General features: G+C 53.2%; 2 protein-coding genes across 2 annotated transcripts; one reads left to right on the plus strand and one right to left on the minus strand.

Moving 5' to 3' along the window:
• The first annotated feature begins 34 nt into the window (after nt 1-34).
• KVR01_001917 (uncharacterized protein) lies at nt 35-7,620 on the plus strand. Its single transcript, XM_044789194.1, has 3 exons — nt 35-1,470; nt 1,520-5,566; nt 5,623-7,620. The coding sequence occupies exons 1-3, from the start codon at nt 170-172 to the stop codon at nt 6,872-6,874; spliced, it is 6,600 nt and encodes a 2,199-aa protein (XP_044649872.1). The 5' UTR covers nt 35-169; the 3' UTR covers nt 6,875-7,620.
• Nucleotides 7,621-10,842: 3,222 nt separating this feature from the next.
• Nucleotides 10,843-15,815, minus strand: KVR01_001840 (uncharacterized protein; the record flags this gene model as incomplete). Its single annotated transcript, XM_044794608.1, has 6 exons — nt 13,162-15,815; nt 12,917-13,098; nt 12,609-12,849; nt 11,415-12,503; nt 11,069-11,350; nt 10,843-10,995 (listed from the first exon to the last, which is right to left on the minus strand). The coding sequence occupies exons 1-6, from the start codon at nt 13,690-13,692 to the stop codon at nt 10,843-10,845; spliced, it is 2,478 nt and encodes an 825-aa protein (XP_044649795.1). The 5' UTR covers nt 13,693-15,815.
• Between the last annotated feature and the right edge of the window lie 601 nt (nt 15,816-16,416).

The raw sequence follows: 16,416 nt of genomic DNA on the forward strand, positions 1-16,416 counted from the left end.
CACATTTACGAATACCTCAAAACTCCCGGCTTGTGTCGGACCTCGGTTTTCACTGCGCTCGTATATTTCCACCGCTCAAGGTCACTTTCCAATCAACCAGATCTGAGGGCTAAGTTGACTAGAAAGATTGCATACCAATCTCACCTCCAAGCCTAACTAAATTCCAACAATGGCGGATCCATTATCAATCGCTGCCAGCATCGCCGGAGTCATCAGCCTGGCAGACGTGGTGTTCATTCGGACGAGAAAGTACTTGAATTCCGTCAAGGACGCCGACGACGAGGTCAAGGATTTTGCTCGGGAGGTCCTCCTGCTCGGTGGTGCCTTGCACAGTCTGTCCAAGTTGGCGCAAGGCCTTGATGCAGGAGGAATCACACATCAGAGCACCGACGATCCTCAGATGCATTATATCCAAGAATGCAATAACACTCTTGACGAAGTCGCAAAGCAATTGAAAAGGTTTCAGGACTGTAAAGTCATAAAAAAGCTCGCCTGGCCGTTCAAGTCCAACAAAATGAAAGAGGTGTTGGCCAAAATCTCCCGTCACAAGGAGAATATCAACCTCGCTCTCACAGCAGACTCCATGGGAGGGTTACTCCAAGCTTTGTCTATAGGCAAGGAGTTACAGAAGAACACAGAAAAATTGCTCGAGGATACCAAAAAAACCCGGGAGATAGTCACTCGAATCCACCAAGATTCCGAACGCGAGAAGGTTATCAAATACTTCCTCCGGTACAACCCTCAGCAGAACTACGAAATGAGCTGCTCCCTTCGTCACCCGAGGACCGGTCTTTGGCTTGCTCAGTCGCCTCAACTCCAAACCTGGTTGCAACGTCCTGGCTCAGCCCTGTGGCTCAGCGGAATTCCTGGGGCCGGTAAAACTGTTCTTGCCGGCATCATTATCAGAGAAGCCCTGAAGAAAAGTTCTGAAGATGTTGCGACCGTCTTCTTCTTCTGTGACTACAAAGATACCACAACCCAGACCACGGAAAACATACTGTCCGCTCTAGCATCGCAGCTTGCGATACAGAAAGAAGAAGCCTATGCTTGCCTCGGTGACTACTATCGGGAGCTACACCCTCCAAACGCCTTGGAGAGGCGGCCCGATGTTCCGGGTTTGCAAACTGTCCTAATAAATATGATTGACTTGTTTAAACATGTTCACCTCATTGTTGACGGCCTGGATGAGTGTGGCGAAAACACTGACAATGTCATGAGAGGTGTTCTTGACATCCTGGAGTGTCGTGACAACCTCCCAGTCTCGACCGCATTGCTCAGTAGAGACGAACACAACATTGCAAGTCGCCTCGAGAATTTCACTCAAGTGGAAATCGCAGCCCATACCGCAGATATCACGGAGTATGTCACTTCGGAGATTGAGAAGCGAATCTCGAACAAAAGCCTACGCATTGACAATTTGAGCCTCAAGGGTGAGATTATTGACCGCCTTGTCGACGGTGCCAAGGGAATGTGAGTGTGCGTAATTCCGTATCGGTGATCCACCGCTGACCACGCACAGGTTTCGCTGGGTCGCCTGCCAATTGGATATTTTAGGTGACTGCGCCAGTGACAAGGAATGTCGGGAGAGTCTCGGAAAATTGCCTCCAAGCTTGTATGGATCCTACCAGCGAATATTGGAACGTGTGCCAGAAGAAAGAAAACGTCTCGCGCAGATGGTACTCAACTTCATCGCATTCCCCAAGCCTCGGATGGATACACGGGTTCTTAGGGAAGTACTTTCGGTTCCCGAGAATCTAAGCGAGGTTCACACTCTGGAATTGAACTCAAATTCCGTCATACGCGAGGAGATAATCTCGAAAGTCTGCCGGTCCTTGATCCGCAAGTCCAACGGTGGCGGCTACTACGAGTTCGCGCACTTCTCTGTTCTTGAATTTCTCAAGGGCGAGATGAAAACAATACCTGAGCTTGAGGCCTTTCAGGTATCTGAAAGCATTTGTCAGCTTCTGTTGGCAAAGCAATGCTTGAACTACCTTCTCTGCCGGAACTTTACATCCCTTCCCACTGAACGACAGGAATTGCTGGACTATATTGAGGAAAGAGACATTAAACATCCATTTTACACGTACGCTGCGCTGTTTTGGCCAATCCTGGCGAGGAACCACTGGGGGGATGATGGACTGCTGCAATCCGCCAAAGTCCTCTTCCAGCCAGAGAAAACCGGAAACTTTACTACGTGGACTCTTGAGCTCGCCTACACTGTTTCAAGTGGATACGAGTCACCGTATAGGAGCATCTTCATGGACACCGAAATACGTCCTGATCAAGACACTATGGTCTGGCTTCTTCCTCAACTGGCTGATAGAAACTTCACGACCCTTCACATGGCGGCAGCGTTATCGCTTGAGGCAGTCTGCGCCAATTTGATCGATGTATCCAAGCTGAGCATAGATCAGAGGAGTAGCTTTGGTTGTCCGCTACAATGTGCTGTACAAAGCCTTGTTTTCAAGGAGCGTGGCTACTACCCCGACGAATATCAACAGTGCGATTATTGGGACGGACAAATGGACATATCTGGTTTTGGACGGAAAAGCACTATCAACCGCCTCATAAATTCGGGTGCAGAGCATGTCATTGCCTGCTCGAGTCCTTTTGCAGGCCAGACATTGATCACGGTCGCAGTGAAAGTGGGACGAATGATCTATAACATGAGTGTTGTCGGCATCCTTCTAGCGGCTGGCTACAAACTGAGAGAAGCTGACCTGAGCGAATTCGCCGATTTCAGCAAGTCTGCATTGGAGGATCCCTTCTGCGGTGGCTCTGATGAATACCGGCTTGAGGGTCTGATTCGCTCTCTAACGCCGATAGTACGCAGATCCGACGAGTCCACTCTTCATTTCCGTCTATGCCAGGCGGCATGGTGGCTTGCTATTGAGATGGGATGCGAGTTTACCCGACAACCTTTTACCGGCATTGTTGACACAAGAATATCCACCTCACGGGATGCTCTTGCGAAGACAATTTTCAAGGCGGTCCGGAATGGCGACCTGGACACACTCGCTGAGGCCGTGAAAGATTCTCGAGCCAACATAGCGAGTTTGACTGACGACAGCAACAAGACCATCTTCGAATACGCTTTTGACAACTTGAAGGATTGGGATGATCCTTTCGACGCGCTCCAGATAATAAAACTGCTAGTCTCTTCTGGGATAGAAGTCAATGAACCGAATCGTGACGGACTGCTGCCAATACATTCGTTTGCCCGACTTCAATGGGACGATTGGGACGATGATGATAGCTGGTGTAATTCTCTTCTCGACATTCTCAGCGTTTTCATTTCAAGAGGAACAGATTGTACAGCACAAACTTTTGCAAAGCAGAACATCTTTCATCTCGGCTGTCAATCTCTCAATTTCATCAGAGCAGTCTTGCGAACGGAGACACAACATAACATCCTGGAGGCTCTGAGAACACCAGACGAGAACAAAGACAGGCCGATAGAATTCGCTATTTCTTGCGGACATCAAAAGGCTACTCTGCTCCTTCTGGAGACATGCTATTGCGACCCTGAGTCCTTGGGAGACGCAGCCGGCATTCTCGGCTTGTGTGTGGCGCAGAACGCACGCGACGCATTCAATGTTCTTCGTCGTGCAGGAATTGGCTCAGAGGCCGATATGGCACCGCTGCTGCATCACGTGGGGCCGAAGACAAGCAAAGAGCTTGTTCTTGAACTGGTTGGCCTGCTTTCTGATGGCGAGAAATTCCAAATTGACAGCAAACTTCCACTGGACGCCTATCTTGAGGCTTGCATTCTCGGCAGCTCTCGGACTCTTGCTCTTAACACCGATGTGTTCCAATTATTGGCCGCACCTGAACCTAAGGGACTCAGCCGGCAAGAAAAGCAAGTGGTGTGGAAGAATATCTCGAGGATCATACGAGATATGAGACTCAAAAAGGAGACCTACCAAGACATGAAAAAATGGAAGTTGGAAACCTTCATTGCGAAAACGCTTGGCGGCCTGACGCAACTCGAATTCATTCAGTCTTATGAGGCGGTCACCAACTCGGCCGCGATACTGCCTTTGATCAGGAATGCACATGCAACGCTCGACGGGTTATGGCCCGTCTCAAGCGAGACGCTCTGCAAAATATTGGAGCACACGACCATTAGGAACTTTTTTCGCGAGTCTAAAGCTATGCAAAGATTATTGAAAGCAGCAGTCTCCTCTCATGATGCCAAGTTGTTGGAGCTTCTGCTTCAAAAGGGAGTCAGCGTGCACGAGCGTCGAGACTCAGCACTATCCGCTCTGGAAAAAGCCTGCCTGGATGGCTGCAGGACAGGCATATTCACCCTTCTTCTCGACCACGCCGACTCGTCCCGCCTTGACGAGGTGAATCCCGAACAAAGCCAGGGAAAGGGGTTGATCCACTACTTGACTGGGCCTGGGAAGGTGTGGCAACTCGAAGAGCTTCTGAAACGAGGCGTCAATGTCAATCTTTGCACCAACGTTCATGTTCAAGGGTGGCCAGCTGTCGTCTTGCACTTGCTTGAAGGGTCATCACAGTCTGCGATGACACTGCTGGACAGTGGAGCCGACCCGACAGCCGCAAGTATATCTGGTATAGATGCTGCCTTGGCTGCTGCTTGGCGAGGCGATCTTTCCTTCCTTCGTCGCCTGCAAAGAGGCGACGGTCACAATTGGCAAATTGACTGGCAGCGAACCTTCTCATCTAATCTGCCGGTCTCGGGCCTCGGAGATGTTAATTTCGGTGTGAAGCAACTCAACGCTCTTCATTTGGCCGCCTGGACTGGTGAATGCGATGCGTTGAGGTTCTACATGGACAACGGTCTTCTTACGGACGTCAACGCTATGTCCCTCGAGCTGATGACCCCAATTTATGTGGCAGCCCTCAACGGGCACATGGATGCTATCAAACTCCTGTATTCCCGAGGTGGCGATATTAATTTGAAGTCCGCTGACGGAAGCTTACCTCTCCACGCAGCTGTGCGCATGCGTCGCACCCAAGCTGTCCGGTTTCTTGTTGAGAATGGAAGTGATATGGGTGCTGATACACGCGGACTAAGCCCCATCGAATACGCCATACAGCTACAGGACCAATCAATTATTGATTGTCTCAGCAAGACAAAGCAATATCTAGCCTACCAGGCTGAGGTCAGGAAACGCGAACACAAACTTTCCTACGCATATGAGCAAGCATTGTTGCGAGGGGATGTCAATGGATGTGAGCTCTTACGCAGCCAAGGCTGCCCAGTCAATATCGACTTACCGCATCAATATGGCCGCTCTGCTTTGATGTTAGCGATTGAGAATTTGCATCAAGAGCTCATCAAGTGGCTTCTAGCCAATGGCGCAAAGGCTGCCGGGCTAGTTCGTACAATGACTGGGATTTGGATGTCCCCTCTCCAGGCCATGATCATGCGGCCCCAACTCAACACGGTGCTACCCCTTTTGCTTCACCAAGGCCAGAGCGAGAACGGCTCAGTCTTTTTCGACATATCGAATCTGATCTTCCTTGCAATTCAGAATAACAACAATCTTGGACTTGAGCTCGTTCTTGACCATTTCGCAAGGCACAGAACCGAATTGTGAGTCTCGCCGAATTCCTGGCAGCATAATAAGCGAAGGCTGACTCGTCACGCAGTGGCAACCGAGTTCCTGCTTATCAGAGTGCTTCATGGGTGAACCAACCCACGCTGCAGGGTGAAAGACCGTTGCATCTGGCTGCCAGTCGAGGCAATGCAGAAGCAGTCAAATTGCTGCTGAATTACGACGCGGACGTCAATACAACTGACGGGCAGCGGATGACGCCGCTGCAACGAGCTATTGCATTTGAACCGTCCATGGAATCTCCAGCGGCGAGGTTATTGCTTCGCTGTGGAACAGCACTTGAGCATCGAAATGAGGTCGGTGAAACGGCTCTAATGATAGCAACAAAGCGAGGAAATGGATATTTGGCTCGCTCCCTTCACGATGCTGGCGCTGATTTAAGAGCCGCGGATTTCCATTCGCAGACTTGTCTCCACCACGCAGCTTCTACTGGCCGACTGGACCTGTTCGTGTGGCTTGTGAATCATGGTCTAGACCTTAACGCCAAAAACTCCCTCGGGTGGTCGGCCATCCAGTATGCGTCATGGAACAGGGTATTCAGCTCCTTTATTCTCAACTCTGGTTGCGTATTGGAGGCGGGGGAGGCGGTAACTTATGCAAACCCGGGAAACTTTATGCGTGCGCCTCCAGCATTCCTCAACGAGCACTTCGAGTTGTTTCTGCGACGACTTGGACTGGATAGGCTCCGTGCATGGGCTAATTTCGAGCCCACAGATTCGTGGAGCCCGCTTTGCATGTCAGCTTCAATGAATCAGACACTTGCAGTGATGAACATTCTTCGGCTGGGTGCTGAAGTAGACTTCGAAGGATGCCCATGCGGCTCAGCTTTGATGGTAGCGTGCTCCTCGGGTAGTCTGGATTCTGTCAAGGCCCTGATTCGTCATGGAGCCTCCATTTCTTATATTGGAGGGAGCGGGAACCGTTCAGCTGTTGATGCGGCCAAAGGACACAAGGCTATACTGGCTTGGTTGCTGGTTGAACGATTCACGGGACAGAGAAAGATTTCAGATTCGGAGGAGGGCAGCTCATCGCCCCACGTCGCTCACATGGTGAAACCTTGGGGCGGGAGCGTGAAAGCAGAGATGGTTATCACGGGAACGTTCGAGAGGCAGGTGAATGAGTCGTCTAGGGATTACTGGATACGTCTTATGGGATTGAAAAGAAGTATGCGTGGGAGAGTCGTCCGCCAAGACACAGGGCAGACGCACAGGCTATCACGACTGATTCCCGAGGAACCAGTCCGAATCTGTCCGGGATATTATGGGGTGTCTGAGGAACAAAATTGAAGAAGAGTTTTCTGCCAATTTCTCATTAAAGCGCTGCCTTTCCAGAAGCGATTGGACGATGCGATCGAGTTTTCTGTAGGTCGGGTCGATGGTGGGCCGAACCTCTGCAAATGAGCTCCTAGCGTCTAGCGCCTGAGACAAATTTGGCTGGTATCTCGTTTTTGGATGAATATGCAATCTATTTGGACTCGGTCAAGAGTAACGAAGCGGCCCTGAGACACAACATTGCATCTACGTTGACGCTTCGCTGCCCACAGGTTGTAGCCGCTCACCAACGGGGCCTATCCCATAATTCTCGTCGCGGTGGCTTGCCAATATCTCAATCTTGTTGGCACAGATCTGACGGTGGTTTCGATTATTTGGTCTTTCTTGCGCAAGCCGTCCTAAAACACCGATGCAGCCAATTAACAGTCCAATATTAGAAGCCGGATATTTGTACAACCCCCTTTGGATATTCACACAACCAATCTAACTAATCAAGGCTGCAGCCAATCAGAGGACTTTATTTCACCCGGTGCCCAAATCAGTGTTTTTTACTCTCTCCACGACACACCTAGTAACCACCTCTTTTCACATACATTAACTACACACCCACCACCCACATATCCCGATTACAATTAAATCATTAACAGAATCAATCAATCCAGTACTAAAAACTATCTCTATCTAATTAAATAACATTTTATTGACATTATAGCAATAGTGCTAGTCCCTAACTATTCCAGGTAAAGAGGATATAGGTCAACATAGTGGGAAATTTTAGTCTATACATTAGTCTTAATAAATCATATAGTGGACCCTAGTTAAAATAAATTCATACACATAAGGCGGCATGATTAGTCAGATTGGTTGTACAAGGATCCAAAGGGGGTTGTGCGAATATCCGACTTCCAATATTAAGTTGGATAGCCACCTGTAGCCCTATATTTTACTGTTTGAATCATCTGGGGCTTACCTAGTTATACCTAGCCTTCTTAGGCCCAACTTACACTCTTGTAGCCGAGTGAAGCAGTGTTTCTAGGGTGTGGTAGCTCTTGAAATCTATATATAGCGACTTGGTCCTTTTTGCCCCTGGTTGCGGTTCCAACACTCCAGATGTCACCTTACAACGACAGCAGTTCTGTGCCTAGTAAAATTTGAAACGATTTCATCCTTTGTCGCCAGTTTATATTTCCTGCTCGTTCCTAAGCATGTCCCGTAGTCTTTAAGCGGACATACCCACACCATTCTGGGATAATACAGCTCTGAGAGCACCGCATCGACAGTCACTCAATAACAGCCCGAGTACCCTTCCGCGACCTCGGCTGAAGGTAGTTCGGCCACATCTACCATAAATAGATACGGCTCGCCTGCCCTCGGAGACAGCTGGGCATGGATAATCGTCAGAAAACGAACCCACAACACCGTCGTCAACGACCAGAAAAACACTCGAGTCCAGCGCAGCTGTAGCACCACCAATAGCCCTCGCTTTGTGGACACCCCGAAATTCTCAGCGTTACGCGGTCGGCCTACTCACTCTCTAGTTCGGCATTGCTTAAGCCCCGTAGCCTTGGATCTTCGATCATCTTGAACTCTAGCGTAGATTTTCACGACCTCCGAATCACCACCTGTCTTCGGATTGAGATGAACAATCACATAGTAAACTGGAAAGTTTCTGAAAAGCACTCCATCGTCACTCGTGCTTCAAAGCCTTTCCTCTCTGGGGCCTGTACCAGGGCCGACGGTGACTTGGGAGGCTGAACACTCGGTACTACTGTACTATATATAGAAGACGGATACGATGGAAATTGTGACAGTCTGATCATTTCGATATTTCGTGTGGTATCTCGTAAGCTCCAATTGACAACATTTGAAGCATGTCAGCTAGGGTGATTAGGTCGAAACTAGTTAGGATTGGGTTCCGGCTTAACCACTGGGGAGAGCTGTGACAGTTTCTCGAATGTTGGGAAAATAGCTTGCTCATTCAACCATCCGGTAGGAATATATAATGGAGGCTCTGTCTGTTTGCTTGCCGGCCTTGCGAGCTTGTTGAGAGGAATCTGCGCACGCCCCAGCCGCCCACAGTCTTTGCACCTGTTTACGTAGGTGAGAAATTATATTGTAGTTAAAGCGCTTAGTATCTAAATATATAATACTTGACCACTGCATGAAGGCGCCATGTATGTCTTCAGACATATGCGGAATAGAAACGAAATCAGCCGATTTATCTGGATGCACATGATGCTTACTACTGTTCATGAACAGTGGGGAGCTGATCGTATGGATTCCATCACCACCTCTGTTCTGTTTCAGCCCTGCCAAGCAGCGAGCATGGTGTGTCCGGTAGGGGGAAATGGTACGGCTAGTTACACAGATGTACGTCCAGATAGATACCTTGCACATGGGTGGGTACTCGTTCGTCGGCAGATATCACGCCAAAGGTTCCAAGGCTCTTCTTCTATGGGGTTCACCCCCCTCCTAGAAATTCTAACGAGAAGGACAATTCTAATAAGCGTACCTCAAAACTTAGGCGGGGACTCAACTCCTCCTGCCTATACTAGGAGGCCGCTTACAAGCTCTAGGAAGGCTGCTAGAGGAGGATAATAATTTATAGACTTAACTTTTGCTATTCACCAGTAGTGTTGAATTCAAGGGTCTACCACACCAACTCGAGCATTTCCACAAGCATTCACCCGTCTCAAGCCAGGCAGGTCCTTCAAGTTCCTTTCCCGGATTTCCCCTCTGGTTCCGCTTAGGCTTGGCTTGATAAGGACTGCCAAAAAAGGCAGCAAAAGGGACGGAAGTCCTATACGCTGGTGAGACCGGGGCGATCTCCGCGTGTGCTTGGCCACAAACAACACCGGCGACTCGGTCTGCTCAGCGCGGTCAAGTCATCAATCACCACACCACAGACAGGGCTTTCCGTACATCACACGCGGAAGTTGCCACACACGGCGGGACAAGGAACAAAGCAGTGGACTTGGACATCACTTCTTTCTTGACTACTATCAACCGCCAATACAAGTAGAAAAGTACACCGACTCCTCGAACGCGGATTCGCCATTCCATCGATTCACACGCACGCACGCCCCCTTCCACACTGCCGGACCTGCCCGTCCACCCGGACCGAACACCTTCCCAAGGTTCTCCAGCGTGCATCAGACCCGCCTCTCTTCATCCCAGCGGGCTAGATGATGGTCAAAAGTTTCTCCCTCGCCCTCTCGATCACATCACTTATGCTCAGCTCAGCTCCCCTCCCCCGCTTCTCGCTCGCCTTTTTTTCAACAGTGGTTCGTTTCGTCGGATGCAGAGCCCAGGTATGCCCTGCGCTCGTTAAACAAGTGTAAGGAAAATTGGAAGACAGGTGTCGGGTCAGGTTAGGTGTTGCGTTTGCGTTCCTGTTGGAGAAAAGAAAAGAGAATAGCCGAGTATGGATGCCTGGCGTGAGTGAGATGGATGGCAGCGCAGATGAAAATAAACAGAGGCGCGACGACAAAAACATTAGACTATCTCGAAAACCCCATGTATGAACCAAGCCCACAAAAAGTGAGACAGGAGTGCCGTGGAATTTTCCCGTCACAGGCACATATTATACTAAAAAACCCCATGAGAACCCATGTGCACCGGTTAAAACAAAACCAAAACGAGCCCAACCCAAAGGAAATTTGTAGCAAGGTGGATGATAGCGCGACCATTGATCAGACGGCGCGAGATGTTGACGGGTCGAGCATTTCGTGGTTGTTGCCCCAGGGCTGAGCACTTCTGACATCTGGTGTGGTTGATCGGGGAGAAACCCAACCTCGGATGTCGCCAAAGGGTGTCCACGGGCCTGGTTGGCTCCAAAAAGATCGTAAGAATACATGGTTGTTTTGGGTATCGACAAAAAGTTGTAAACGCCTGCCCCGGATGACGATGTGGGATCAGGATCCCGGCCCGGTTCCTCTATCGGACGGGTCAAAATTCTGTTTACCAGGATCTGGGACGAGCCCCTAGGTCTCGATTTCTGGATCCATGAAGTTTGTAGCCCCAGTGAAGTCGAAACCGCCTGCGTCACCTTCGTTGTCGTGGAGGAAGGAGTCAAAGTCAAAGTCATTCAGCACATCATTTGTTGCAAGCGGGTTGGCAAAATCGAGGCCGAACTCCTAGAGCACGTCCGAGGTCAGCAAGCATGAAGGCACAGTAGGGACGAGCAAGCCACCGGAGGGGGACACTCACCTGCATGTCCATGTTGAACCCTTGGTTCTGGTTGGGATCGGCGGGAGGCACCATGGGCGCGGCTTGCTGAGGCACGGGCGCTGGACCTTGGCCATTTGGCATGGGCTGAGGTGGTCCTGCGTTCGGGCCTCCTGGCCTGTTGACGTTCTGCTGCTGCGGGTTGACCGGCGTGATGGGCGTCGCTGGCGTAGGGGCTTCCGGTTCCGAGGCGGCGGGCTCTGCAACAGGGGTTGCTCCAGCGGCATTGAGATTTGTGTTTGACTTCTTCTGAGCCGCAGTGCGCTTTGTTTAGAAATCGTTACTACACACTGATATGCACGCAAAAGGGGGCAAAATGACTTCTCACCTTTTCTTTCGCACTCTTCGTCTCCTTCTTCTTAGGCGCGGCCTTGGCCGACTGGGAGGGTGTCGGTGGCGCGGCGTTGCTGACCTGTGGCGACGACGTGTTCCGCGCGTTTGCGGCGGCTGCAGCAGCGGCGGGCTGGGCCGGTGGGGGCATCGCAGCATGACGCTGTTGCGGAGTTCCCTGCACCTGCTGGGGCGTCTGGCCCTGTGGGACCATCTGAGCACCATTTGGAGCTCCTGGCCCTCCCTGCTGGCCCTGCTGCTGCTGCTGCTGCTGCTGCTGCTGCCACTGCATCTGCTGGCCCGGCTGACCAGCCATCTGGCCTTGCTGACGGGCAATCATCTGCTGCTGTTGCTGGGGGTTCATCGGGCCGTTGAACGGTGGCTGTCCTGGGTGCGAGCTTGGTGGTCGCATGCCGTTCATCTGCGGCCCGCCGGCCATGTTGCCGCCGCCACCGCCACCCATGAAGTGGGGTGCCTGAGACGGGTCCATCTGGTTGCCCATGAAGTTCATGGTGTTGGGCGAGCCGCGAGACTGCGCACCTTCGGGGAGTGGTGAGCCCATGCCGGCTGGGTTCATCTGTTGGGGACCACGCTTCATGTCGGTGGGGTTTGGAGACGCCCCAGGTCGGGCTCCCTGTGGCGACGCGCCTTGGAATGGGGCAGCGGCGCCGGGAGGCGCACCAGGACCTCCGGGACCCCCGGGGCCGCCAGGCCCGCCGTCCCTGGCCATGGGCATATTGTTGCCACCATCCTGCTCCTGTCTCGCCATCATCAGCCTCTTCTTGTTCTGCTGCTCGAGAAGCATCAACTGCATCTGGTAGTCCTGGAGAGCGTGGTTGCTGCCGCCCTGTTGGGTGGCGTTGGGACCGCCGGGGCCCCTCATCGCACCTGGAGGTGCAGAAGCCATGCCCCCGTCGGCATTGTAGAAGGAGCCTATGGTAGCCCCGTCGGGAGCCTGGCCAACCATGGGCGAACCCTGTCCAGGAGGGCCGTTCGCATTGGGCATTGGCTTGCCCATCTGCTGGCTTTGCTGTTGCTGGAGGTTCGCGGCGTAAGTCTGGATTGTCTTCTGCTGCACCGCTGGAGACTGATTTTGAAAGGTTGCGAACTGTTCAGGGTTCAGCGTTGATGGATTTATACCACTTTGAAGAAGCAGTTGCTCAGCGTGCTGCGAAGAAGGGCCGGTTCCTACCTGCTGCTGCTGCTGGCCTGGCATCCCCTGTCCCGCTGGTCGGCCGTTGGGCATCATGCCGTTCTGGGCAGGGTTGAAAGGACCGCCCTCGGAGAGACGCATGCGCTTGGAGGGAGATGGTGCGTTGTCGGCGGAGCCTGGGGAAGAGGGCCGTGGTCGGTTTCCATCCATGTCCGAGGGTTCTCGCTGCATCTGGCCTTGTTTCTGTTGCTGCTGGAGCATATGTTGCATCATGTTGGGGCTGGGAGGAACGCTGTTGTTAGCAAGCGTGCGACTATTTCGAAGCGGGGTTCTTGGGCCGCACTCACTTGTTCTGGCTGTTAGCCATGGCTGTGCGAGGCAGGTTGTTGCCCGGCTTCACCAAGCCCATGGCGCCATTGCGCTGCATCTGCATCTGCATCATCTGCTGCTGCTGCTGGGCGGGCGTCAGGTCTGGCCTCATCTGGCGCATGAGTTCCTGCTGCTGGCTGTGACGCAGTCGAGTCTGGTTCTAGGGGGAATGTTAGCAACTGCGAACGCGGGAGGGACCAAGATGCGAGCTAGCTACACATACCTGAGTGTGGTTCATGTATGAGTTGACTTGGCCATTCCCGCTCTTGCCCTTCTGGGCGTTGAACATGTCCCAGAAGAGACAGAACCACTCGAAGAGGAACGGTTGGTCGATTGAGAGGTTAGCAATCATAGGCTGCGGCAGATCGTCGGGTCTCTTCGAATCGACACCGTCTTTGCTATCGACGTCCATGGAGTCGCCAACGCCGTTGCCGAGTAGGTTCCCGTTCTCGTCGCGCCGAGAGTTTGGACCGTCCGTGGTCTTAATCTGCGGGTCCTCGCTCAGTAGGGTGCGCGCGCAGTCGTACATCTCATTGCGCAGGAAATATTCGTAGATGTATGTGTTGAGCAGATGCCTGTTGTTCTCCTGCTGATGTTGTTGTTGTTGCTGCTGCTGCTGATGTTGCTGCTGCTGCTGCTGCTGCTGCGGTCGCGGCGCAGATGGGCCGGCGACGGCGCCGTTATTCATCATGGGCATGGCAGGACCGACGGGCCCGCCACCCATGGGCATGTTGGCCATATTGACGTTGTTCATCCTTACGGGGCGGCGCGTCTGCGATCGCAGAACGAGTCTGCCGCAGCGAAGGGCTGGGTCGGAGTCAGGAGAGGCGGAGAAAGTCGGATGGGCGGGCGGAAACGCTTTGACAATTGAGTCTCAGCGAGACGAGGTTATTGTGGACGGGGGCGGACTTTGTCGCGGGACTCGTGGCCCTGGTCCAGCGGATAGAGGTGCTCGGTAGTTGGTGCTAATTTCCGAGCCAGCTCTTGAAGAGGCTGCTGCTGCTGATGCTGCTACTGTCCTGGACGGAAAGGTGCATGTGTGGGCGGGATGATAAGAAAAAAAAAAGAGGGATGGATTGTCGAGGCTAGAAGAGAAAGAGGACAGGGTAGGGATGCACGCAACACGCAGGGCGCAGAGAGGATGCTGGTCTGAAACGCGTGATGGAAGTGGAAGGTTGAGGGACAGAGTGACAGATGGATCACTGCAGGGTGGAGATGCGACCTAAGGCAGCTGCGGGAGTGTGCGGTCGGCGTCGTGGTTGTGGTCCAGGACGGGACGGAATGTGGTCGTGGGTCTGGTTTGGAGTGGCCAAATGAGTCGATGGATTGATTTGGCATCAACCAGATAACGGGGGGCGAGGGCGAGGCGAGGCGAGGCGAGAGAAAGAGAGAGGGAGAGTTCAGAGAGAGGTCCGGTCCGTCAGGAGGAGATTGATCTGGAACGGGAGAGGTCGAGTTGGGTTTGAGTTGAGTAATGATGGGAGAGAGGGCAGAGAGGGCCAACCTCTGTTCGCTGGTGCTGGTCGCGCAGAGATGCAGCACGGCCAAAACAGGGGGGGTTGGGCCTGCCGGGACACTGTGCTGTGGCTGCAGGCGGGCGGCGGGGGGCACAGTGTGGGTGGGCAGCCGGAAACTGAGTTTTAGAGGGCTGGAGATTTGCAGACAGCCCTGTGAGCCTCCGAGGGTCGATGTGTCGGGGGTCAAGAGGTCCCCTGGTGGCGGATGGGTGGTGGTGCTGGGCGATCCGGGCAGGACCAGTGCTGGAATTGCAGGTGGTTTCTGCGGTTCTGCGGTTCTGTGGGGGTTCCACTGTGGAAGGAAGCGCTGCCAGGAGTGCAGATGGCCGGCAAGCAGAGCCCTGCGAGCCTGTGGGCGGGTGGGACTGGAGCAACACCTAGGTTGGTAGCAGTGGCGAGCTAGCTGAGGACCAAGAGCTGGGGGAAAAGCCGTACGTTGGCCTGATTAGGCGTTTTCTGGGGGGTTGCAGGTGGTCAGGCCGAGAGTAGCGTCCCGATATGCAGCAGAGGGCCGGTCTGTCTCTTGCTGCTTGGTGCTGCGGGTGCTGGTGCTGCTTGGATGGCTGGCAGGCAGGCTGGCAGGCAGGCTGGCTGTGGCTGGCGTGCGTTGCGCAGCGGTGGGCGTGGAGCCGTCACGTCTTCCCGTCTCCCTGGCACCTGGCTCGCTGCACCTCCAACTCTCTTTCAGCTGCTCTGTGCAGACGGGTTGACAACAGACGGGGAGCTGATGCGCAAATGAGGAAACATCCAACCTGACACGCCTGGGTGCTGTTGTAGCTGGTGCAGTCTGACACACGCACAGGAAAAGACACACACACATACACACACACACAACACACACGCACACACACGCACTGTACACGCACGGGCAGATTGATATGCGAGGCCAGCCGTGGGCGTGCAGGGCAGGCAGCTTTGGGGGGGCGAGGCGAGGTTTGAGGAGGAGGAGAAGCGTCGAGGAGGAGAGGGAAAAAGGTATGAGTTATGGGAGGGGGGAACAGGTGAGGTGAGGGAAAGGAGAAGGGGGATCTGGGTCTGGCCCGGCCTGATTTTTGTGTGTTCGATGAGGCCGCGCTGGAACTGAACAACTTCAGAGCGAGAGGGACAAGGAGACCTAGATGGATGTTGCAGATTGGGTGAAGCTCCCTGGCCGTGTCCAAGACTGGGGGCGGCCAAGCCTGCGTACATCTGATCACGGCACGTTTCTGGACCGGGTGCCTCGCCTTTGAGGCATCAATGCAGCCACTAGGCATCTAAGCGGGCGGCTGGCCAGGGATTGGGCTGCCCAGCCCTGACAGCCTTCCGCGTATAAAACCGTAGAACGTGTTCTGCTGCCAGCGCTCAGTCGGGGCGACTTGGGACATGTCGGGGTCAAAATCCGATTTGAATTCCGAAAATGCGCTGGAATGCTCTCGAGGGCCCTAAGCTACCACCTTACTGGTCTCTATGGCCATAAAAACCCAAATTGGCCATTTCACGTCGGGATATTGCTGTCCACAGCATAGACGGAGATACGAGTTGACAGTAGGCTACGGCCCATATAATACCCCACCCCGACCCCTGTCCTCCAGGGCTTGGCACCGCCTTAACGGAGTGTCTTATGCGTAACCCTCGGCCGGTATTCAGTTACTACGAACAAGACCGTCGTCTTTCGTCCGGCCACCGTGTAACATCCCATCCATCAAGCTCTTTTGCATTGGGGATTTCCAGGACCGCACCTGCAGGTAATACACACCTACTCCGTACTACTGCCTATCTTACTGCCCAGGTGCCTGCTTGCCAGTTTCCATTCTAAATCATATTTCCTCTTTCCTTTACCCCCCCTTCACTGTGGCTTGTAGATGCCATGTGGTCTTCAGCCGCTTCCCCGTCTTTTGGCTGGCCATGGGTCATGGATTGCAACGTCGGGAGTCATCTGGGCAGGGCGTGGCAGGACAGGACAGGGCAGGACAGGGCAATTT

The sequence above is a fragment of the Diaporthe batatas genome (assembly GCF_019321695.1).
Source record: "Diaporthe batatas strain CRI 302-4 chromosome Unknown Contig00002, whole genome shotgun sequence".
NCBI lineage: Eukaryota > Fungi > Ascomycota > Sordariomycetes > Diaporthales > Diaporthaceae > Diaporthe > Diaporthe batatas.